At 34.6% G+C, this 9,642-nt stretch overlaps 1 protein-coding gene across 1 annotated transcript; it reads left to right on the top strand.

Moving 5' to 3' along the window:
* Positions 1-5,632: 5,632 nt before the first annotated feature.
* LOC110094822 (tRNA (guanine(26)-N(2))-dimethyltransferase-like) lies at positions 5,633-6,815 on the top strand. Its single transcript, XM_020820155.2, has one exon. The coding sequence runs from the start codon at positions 5,795-5,797 to the stop codon at positions 6,446-6,448; it is 654 nt and encodes a 217-aa protein (XP_020675814.1). The 5' UTR covers positions 5,633-5,794; the 3' UTR covers positions 6,449-6,815.
* The last annotated feature ends 2,827 nt before the right edge of the window (positions 6,816-9,642 follow it).

The following is a 9,642-nucleotide window of genomic DNA, read 5'->3' as shown; positions in this document are numbered from 1 at the left end:
ACTTATTTGGGTTTCCAGGTCTAACGTTTGATAATCTTGCAGGGTTGCTCTCATATAATAGCTCGTGAGAGCATATGGTACCTAGACAGCGGATGTTCAAAGCATATGACTGGAGATACTGCACAATTCATATTGTTGGAATCCATGCGTGGAGGCAAGTTTACACATAAAGATAGCACCACAAGGAAGGTGGTTGGATCAAGTATAATTGGAAATCTTAAGAATTTTTATATTGAAAATGTGTTATTGCTAGAAGGCTTAAAACATAATTTATTAAGTATAAGTCAGCTATGTGACAAAGGATATTGTGTAAATTTTTTTCCTACTAGCTGCATATTAAGCCTAAATAAAAATGATATTTTGAATGGTATAAGGGTAAACAATGTGTATATGCTAGATTTGAATTGCATTAAAACTCATACTATTTAAAAAAAAAACTATTTCTGATGAATCATTGCTTTGACATAGGAGACTTTGTCACTTTAGCATGAAAAACCTTAGGAGGATTACCCAAAAGAACCTAGTGAGAGGTATACCAAAACTAGACTTTACTAAGGACCATCTTTGTGATGCATGTCAATTAGGAAAATATGTGAAGTTCTCTTTTCAGTCCAATAAAGATCTTAGAACTACTAAACCATTGGAGATTTTGCATATGGATCTTTTTGGACCAGTTGGAACTGTAAGTTTAGGAGGGAGGTATACGGATTTGTGATCGTAGATGATTACTCTAGATTCACATGGGTTAGATTTCTTTTTCATAAAAATGAATCATTTGAGGAATTTAGAAACTTTTCAACTTGGATTTAACAAAAGTTGGGATATGAAATTATGACTTTACAAAGTGATCATGGAGAAGAATTTGAGAATGAAAGATTTGAGGATTTTTATAAGGAGAAAGGAATTGATCACAACTTTTCTACACCTAGAATCTCTCAGTAGAACGGGGTAGTCGAAAGAAAGAATAGAACATTAATAAAAGCCGCTTGAGTCATATTCATAGAATACTCACTTCCTAAATATTTTTGTGCTGAGGCGGTTAGCACTGCATGTTATATTCTCAATAGGGTGAATGTGAGATCTAAATTAAATAAAACACTCTATGAGTTGCTAAAAGGAAGAACACCTAATTTTTCACATTTGCATGTTTTTAGTTGCAAGGTGTTTATTCAATAGGGTGAATGTGAGATCTAAATATTTGCATGTTTTATATTTTTGCAACTTGTAAAGTTTTGATGATTCCAAATATTATTGTTTTAAAGTTTTGTTTTCTCCTAACACTTTTTAGAAGAATTGTTTTTTCTCTTGTGTGGACAAACATTTCAGGATAATCGAACTCCAGAATAATGAAGACTTCAAATCAAAATTCAGCATGATATAATTTGTAAATTGAAGCTTGTACTTTTCATTGTATTGGTTTGAGAGGGAGTGATTGTATTTAAGTAACTTAGCACACACACACTTGGAGAGATCTTTAAAATTCATACTGATCGTACGGAATTAACCATGTTTGTACGAGACGATCAAGTCAGTTATCCCCTTGGAAGAGCAATGGAACGAACAGGAAGTAAGAAAATTTTTCTAAGTCCTGATCGTCTAGACGAATTTTTCTAGTCGTCCCAGGACGAAATGCTCTCTGAAAATTTTTTGTTCAGATGAAATCCTATATTCGGCTCAGTATGAAATGCTCTATGTAAAAATTTCATCCAAACGAACTTCAATTCTTCCCAGGACGAAATGCTCTTTATAAAAATTTTGTCCAGACGAACTCTTATTTGTCCCAGGACGAAAATGTTTTATCATTTCTAAATTTGATAACTTCTAATAGGTTGTCGAAACCGACCCATGTTATAACTGTTCGTACCGGACAAACTTAGTTTGTACAGAATGATAATCGGGTACGAAGTCAGTTCGTACCAATATACATTGGGTTCGTATGCAACTGATTTAAGTAAGTTCGTCTAGGACGATCCACGATCGTACATGACGATCCACTATGTACAGACTTAAAAATCAGCAATTTTTGGACAATTTTTTGTCTTTCCTATATAAAGACCAATTAGAATTGCCTCTTAATCTTTTTGCATACTGATCTTCGTGCCTACTGAAAAGAGAATCAAGGAGAGAGTGTGAGAGAGTGTTTGAAGGAGGATTCTTACAACTGGATCATGAAGGTTTCACTTGGTACTCAAAGGTAAGAGTGTCTACTTGTGGTTTTTGATTACTTCACTCTTTTCTCTCTTCTTTTTAGATTTCTTGTGAGAAGATCTATCAAGGAGATCCGGTTCTCTGCCGACACTTGGAGAGTGTGAACAGCCATAGGGTTCTCTGCCCATACTTGGAGAGTATGAGAGGACAAAGGGTTCTCTGCCTACACTTGGAGAGTGTGAACAGCCGACGGGTCCTCTGCCTATAGTTGGAGAGTGTGAAAGGACAAAGGGTTCTCTGCCCACACTTGGAGAGTGTGAAAGGATAAAGGGTTCTCTGCCTACACCAGAAGAGTGTGAAAGGACAGACGATTCTCTACTAACACTGGAAAGAGTATAAAATGACAACGGTTCTCTGCCGCACCGGGTAGTGTTGGAAGAGAGTTTTGTAAAGGTTTCTCCGCCTTGCTGTGGGTGCAAAAGGAGAGTCACTAGTTGTATTAGTGCAATACTCGGAGGGTGCCTCCGGGGAGTGGATGTAGGTCGTGTTTGGCCGAACCATTATAAATCTTGAGTCTTTTTTATTTTCCGCTGCCTTTTAATTTTTACTGTTTTAACTTGTGGTTGAAAAATCTCTTTCTATAAAATTCACTAAAGTTAATTCTCGGTTTTAAATTTTTTTAAAAGAGGGATTAATTTTTAATTACCAATTCACCCCCTCTTGGTTAGCCGCTGGGACATAAGCTTAAATTTGACAACCTAATTCATATTGAACAAGTTTCAACAATGCATACTTTCACGTGCATACAAAATACTTTCAAACACATACAAAAGGGTTCACATGTAAAAATTTTATGGATTACCTTAAATCATATTAGGTTAGAATAGATAAAATTGTATACTAATTCTGAAAGTGTTACATATTCTTACCATCAACACCTATGAAAATGGATGCCATCACTAATCAAATTGATATACATTATAAACACCAACATTAACATATGTTATTTGCAATAAGGATATCTCCCATAATAAACATCAACCTCAATACCTTCTTTTGCACATATAAATAATATTTTCTAATATTACAAACATTATCACAAATAAGAATGATATATTTCGTTGATAACAACACTGATTATGCCATCTTTAATAAGATTGAGGCATAACATTGACACAAATGTTGATGAACACCAATACTTAAAAGGTTGTTTCTTATCATTATTATTATTATTGATGCCTAATAATGACACTATTAAGTGTAGATTATGTACTATTTATTATGTTTAAATTAAGTAAAATCATATTATTTTAGTTATATTTGTGTATAAAATATATAAGAAAAGGAAAAAACTACAAGTGTTGACCAGCGTCGCAGCGCAATCAATAAAAGATTCACAACGTACAATTTCATAACACTCTGGTGCTAGATTAATACATTGTAACATTGAATTCTCATTTTTTAAGAACCACAACATCACTAATATTAGTGTTGCAATGTTACATATCAAAGTTCTGCACAAATTCAGCACCGTAATATTGGAACCTCGGGAAAATAAGTGTCAGAGCACCGAGCCTTGTAACACCTTAGGGCAAAAATTTACATTCCAGCACTACATCGCTCAAATTTTAGAGTACCTCGTCGAAGTAGTTGCCAATGCGGGAGAAGTGTTTTTGGTTTATGATTATTTATCAACTAACAAACTTGTTGAATTATGCTTGATTATAATATTATTCCATTCTCTCTTAATTTATATATAGACTCTCTATTATATGTAAATATATAAAATGGGTTTTCAGTATGGAAATTGTAATTGATTTCTATATTCCTCATATATACTTATATTTAAAAACATTTTACCTCTTTGTTTTTTAAATGGCTCTATCATGCCAACATATTTGTTTCAAGAAGATTTTGATTAATTCATCTCATCTAATAAATACAACTTTTTTAGAACCTAGAGATCCCCTACCCTATTAACCATTCTCATCAACAAATCATCTGACAACTATGCCAAGAGAAAAATAAGATAATGACTATATCATTTTTATGGCCAATGCTACACAATAGTAGCACGGAGGCTTGATTTGTTAATTCAAAATCATGTTACCATCTACTTTAGGTTTGCTACTTGATTAAATATTTCATGTCTTCAAGAAATAATAACAATAGTAACAAAATTGAAATTATAATTTCAAAATAAAAGGTATTTCATGCATGAGGTTCAAGATGATCAGGTAAACAAAAACAAACATTTAACATTGATGACTAAAAAGGCTAGGGTTGATGATTGAAAGGTTGCCGATGGACGACTATATATTGCAAACTTAGGTTTTATTTGGGACGGCTTTCTTACTGCTTCTTAAAAAATCTTTATAGTGAATTTTTTTTTTTAATTTTTGTATTAGAATGCTACTTTAAGAAGTAGTAAGAAATTGTCCCAAACGGAGCCTTAATTGAAAAATATACAATAAATGAAGAAGCTACATGATAATTAGGTTATTTCGATTTTGTGTGAAACACCAATTTAAAACTCACAAAATACATCATATTTTTCATTATTAGAATCGTAGCTATGCTTAGGGCTGCATATGAACCGAGCGTTTGATGAGCTGCTCGTGACACGGCTCGATAAGACCTCATTCATGTTTATTTGATAAGGTAAACGAATAAACTTGAACACTTTTGCTAAATATTCGATAACTAAATAAACAAGCTTGATAGATTGGCATTCAGTTCGTTTATGTTCACAAAGAGTATCATTTAAAGTTGTGAATATGCTCATTAAAAGCTCGATTAGAGCTCTATTAAGATGCTCAATTAGAATTCAATTAAATTTAATATGTTACTTTTACTAATTTAATACACATTTTTTAACTTTTATCTTTTTAAAAATCCCGCTCCCACTATCTAGCCTATCCGATTCTGCTCAGCTTCCAAAATATAAAAATGAAAAAACCTACTCGTGTGGGCTCCTGCATGCTCCTTAGTCCCATACCATGAAAAGCCGATTCATTTTTGTTATATAAAATGAAAAAAAAAAAACAAAATGGAAACCACATTCGAACGAAAGTGGGAAGCCGGAGACGCAGAATGGATTTACTTTTTGAGCAGAGATTTAATTTGTTTATTTTGTTTGAATCGATGTGTGGGAGGACACATGAATGAGCCGCTCGTTAAGCCTAAAGTGGACACGTGAATGAGTTGTTCGTTAAGAGGCTCGATAAGCCCAAATAAACGAGCTCAAACATAAAAATGAATGGAGCTTGAGTATGGGTTTTCTAAATGAGCTCGAGCTGGATTAGTGACCGAAAGAGCTCGTCACTTATTGAGCCGAGCTCGAATAAAAATATGGAAAACTAACTTGAGTTCAAACATACTGAAGCTAGGCTCAAATTGGTTCATTTGCAACCCTAGCTATACTGCATATTCTAATTGAATTTGACTATGGTTGTAGTGAGGGAGTTGGCGACTCCAAAAATTGCTAGAGGGAGAGAATTGATGATTTTAGGGAGAGAGGCTAACTGCCTTATGGTGTTTTGCTAAGCATGATGATGGAAATCAAATTCAATATAATAATATATTGGAATATTGGTCGAGTTCTACACACATAGCCTATTACGCTCAGTTCTTCGCTAGCTACTTGATGGCCTCGTCTTCAAGAATGGGATACCAATCTCTCCCGCAGAACCTGTCGAGGGCATCACTTCCACTTTTTCCCGTCAAAATAAAAAATAAAAACCCTAGAACCGCAAAGCCAGGCGTCCTGCAACTGGGAAAGCCTTTGGTCGTATCCACCTCCAAAGTGGAGGAGAGGGGCGTAGAGTTCGAAACCGGCGACTCGTTCTTCCGTCACGAGAGCGCCGTCGGCCGTGACCTTGGCGTCCTTGCCGCTGCTCTCCAACGCCGCTCCTTGGGCGGTGGCCTCCGTGTCCTCGATGCAATGTGCGGCTGCGGCGTGCGCTCCATCCGCTACCTCGTCCAAAGCGAGGCTGACTTCGTTTGGGCCAACGATGCCTTCGAGGGAAATCGTGGCCTCATTGCATTCAACCTCTCATCTGTGGCTCCTAGGGTTTCTGCGGGAGGGGAAAGAAGTTGGGTGATCACTCATTATGATGCCAACAGGCTTCTCGTAGAGAGATATCTGCTGAGGGATTACTTCGATCTCGTTGACGTGGATTCGTTCGGTAGCGATTCTTCGTTTATCAGATCAGCGATTGCTGCGGTCAAGACCGGAGGTTTGTTGTATCTCACATCAACAGATGGTTTTTCTTCTGGAGGGCATCGCCCTCAGCAGTAAGTAAATATTATTTTAATTCATTACCACTTCCGCTATTTTCTTCTCACATAAATTATTTTTTCTTATATGTCGCGCACTATACGGAAGCAGCATTATCCTCTTCGTTGATGATTGGCTGCGATTAACACGGCTAATTTTGGATGGCAGTTTATGCAAGGAGTATACGTTATTACACATGTTAAATTATTTGCAAAATTTGAATCGCGTTATCACGCTGCAACAAGTATTGACCATTGAGTGAGAAGTTTTGAGATTTAGTCGGTTTGTTTTTAGTGATGTCCTAATTTATATTATTGAAAGGAAAAACCAATCAGGATTCAGGCGTCCCTCATGTCTTTCCTTGAATAAATTATAATTACCTACATTGGATTTAATAAGATATGACATCTCTAGGAATGTAAAAATGAGAATTAGAGTCTGCACAATAATATAATGATCAAATAAATTTAAATAAATCAATGAGAAATTAGAACTACTTAAAATTAATTTGCAATTTGTTCACCATAATAAGTATTTCATATTTGTCAAATTTGAACAAGGAATACTAATGAGTAAAAAATAAGTTCGAAGTTAGATAAATGAAAGCACTCATCAAATTAAGAAATCCAAGCCTCGCCGGTACAAGGAGTTGATTTCATCGGAATTAGGTAGTCGCATTTGAATATACTTGAAGGAACCTTGAATCTAACTTGTACTAGCATGATTGAAAATTGAAAGAAACTTGTTTTTTATTTAATCAAGATATAAATTACATGCCATAATACATATATTTAAGAATTTTTATCCCCATGTTATTAATGATTGACATAAGATTAGCAAAAACTAATTTAAAGTAAGCATCCATTTTAAGTTTTAATCATATCCAAAATCCAAAATCCAAAACACAAACAACTAAATCAAATAAGAAATTTTCCCCATGAGGAGATGCCTGGAGCTTCACAAAACTTTAAAGATGAATTTTATAAGGAGCATGCTATGATATTGCTTTAGCCAAAGGAGCCTATGTGAAGAAAAGGTATCAAACAGAGCATGCTGTCGACTTATTTGGTGGCTTATTTTTTATATTATTTTAAGGAACTTGCCAGTGACCGGGTGAGTTCTTCAAAATAATAATAATTTTTGGGTGAAGTCTCTTTTGCTTGTGCTATCTACATTTCTAATATATTATTTTTGATTCACCCCTTCCTCTCATTCTACATACCCACATTGCTTTTTTAAGGAGCCACACTCTTCCTTGCCTTCCCCTCAACACTTTAATTCTCTTATTTGTTTGTTTTTCAATTTGAAGTTAGTCCATGAAACTAAAATTATGATATAATCTTGGAATATAAGTTCCCTTATAGGAAAATTAATAGAATTAATATATATTATGATTCTTAGGAAGATAAATATTCTATGCATTCAAGAACTAAATGGGTTGGAGAAGGCTAAGGAGATTGATAGTATTAGATTTAAACTATAGTATTCTGGTAAAAATCGTACTAGAAATGGTATAGGTGTGATTATAAATAAGAGTTTGAAGAAATTTTTTTAAAAATTAATAGAATTAGAGATAGAATTATAGCCATATAGATTGTTGTTAATGTTATAATTATTAGTATTATAAGTGCTTATGTTTCTTAAGTAGATTTGAATATGTGTTCAAAATTAAAATTTTGAAATGACTTATAAAAATTAATATAAAAGATATCTCTTAAAAAAAATATTGGAGGAGATTTAAATGGATATGTTGGTAGAGAGGTAGATGATTTTAAAAAAACATTCATGGTGGATGAGTTTGAAGTGACTAATGAAGGTGATAAGACTATATTAGATTTTTTTATAGCTTATGATTTTGCAATTACTAATACCTTATTTAAGAAAAGAGATAAACATCTAATCACTTATAAGATTGGATATAGTAAAACTCAAATTGATTACTTAAAAAAAAAATAAGATCATTTAGATTATAAAGATCGTAAAGTTATTCCTAGTAAAAGCTTATGTACCGAACATCGTTTATTAGTTTTGATTGTTAAGATGAATGGACAAACTATAAAAAAATAAAGTAAAACATTATTCTCGGATTAAATGGAGGTTTTTAAAAAATAGTAGCAAAAATATTTTTGAGAGTAAGATTCTAGATCATAATATTTTGTTCGTGCATGACGAAGCTAATGTTATGTGAAAAATAGTAGCTAGCGATATTAAGAATGTTACAAATGATGTGTGATAGGAAACACTTGTAGGTCTCAAGCAATTTCTATCAATCTTGTGGGCTTCGAAAATTCAGCCTCGGTCTTCGCCCGCTTTGCTTTTCTTTCGAGGGGGAGTTTTAACGAGATTAAGTTTCGGGGTAAATTTTGGATGGTAGATGGGTTTATAGATAAGACACTACCTAGAGATTTCGTCCTCATTTTGCAAGGACTTTATGATCTGAGTTCTGGTTTCCTATTGGCGCAAATCCCTATAGTTAATTACACCTCTCAACACGAGAGAGAACTTTCGATTAAGGCTAGTCGTCTATCCGATACGTAGAATATACGTGTTATCTGGCATATAGTAGCAGCATAGACATTTGAAATGGTTGGAGAATTTGGGAATTTGGAGGATTGGAAGATTTGGAGATTTGAGATTTATAATTGGAAATTTCACAATCTCACACTTAAAGCGGATGATGGGGGAATGAATGATGGACCCTATCAAGATCTCATGGTTCCGTCATCCCGGGCCATCTTGGTCTCTGGTCGATTTAGTCAGAGGAGGTAGTCGACCCAACCTAACAGAAGGATCCTTGTCGGCAGCCATGGGTTGTTTCATCCAAGGGGACCTTGTAGACATGGGGTGAATATTTATCTAAGGGGACATTTAAATCCACCTTGGTCAACAGAAGGCTTTGTGTCCTATCAATAATATCCTATTGATTCATATCTCAAGGATTTGATGCCATTAAGGAATGTATTGACTCTGGTCATAACCGGTATTTCGTGGTGCCATTTGGTGTAAAAACCACTCGGTTCAGAGGCCCCCGAGTCATAACCGTTTATCCTGCGGTGCCATTTGGCGGCAAAACAGTCGATTAGAGGACACGTACCACGTCCTTATTGGCACGAGACTACTTGAGAATATATCATAGTGATATTTTTGACTAGGCATTTGCTTTATGTGAGCAGAAGTAAATTTTAATTTGTCCACCTAGGCAAACTATTGTGGAG

This window comes from Dendrobium catenatum, unplaced genomic scaffold (genome assembly GCF_001605985.2).
Source record: "Dendrobium catenatum unplaced genomic scaffold, ASM160598v2 fragScaff_scaffold_1220, whole genome shotgun sequence".
Classification (NCBI taxonomy): Eukaryota; Viridiplantae; Streptophyta; class Magnoliopsida; order Asparagales; family Orchidaceae; genus Dendrobium; species Dendrobium catenatum.
Note: the sequence above shows the minus strand (reverse complement) of the source record. Positions and strands in the feature narration are given on the sequence as shown.

Coding starts and splice junctions, on each gene's coding strand:
- LOC110094822 (XM_020820155.2), top strand. CDS start 5,795: ATGGCCTCGTCTTCAAGAATGGGATACCAATCTCTCCCGCAGAACCTG.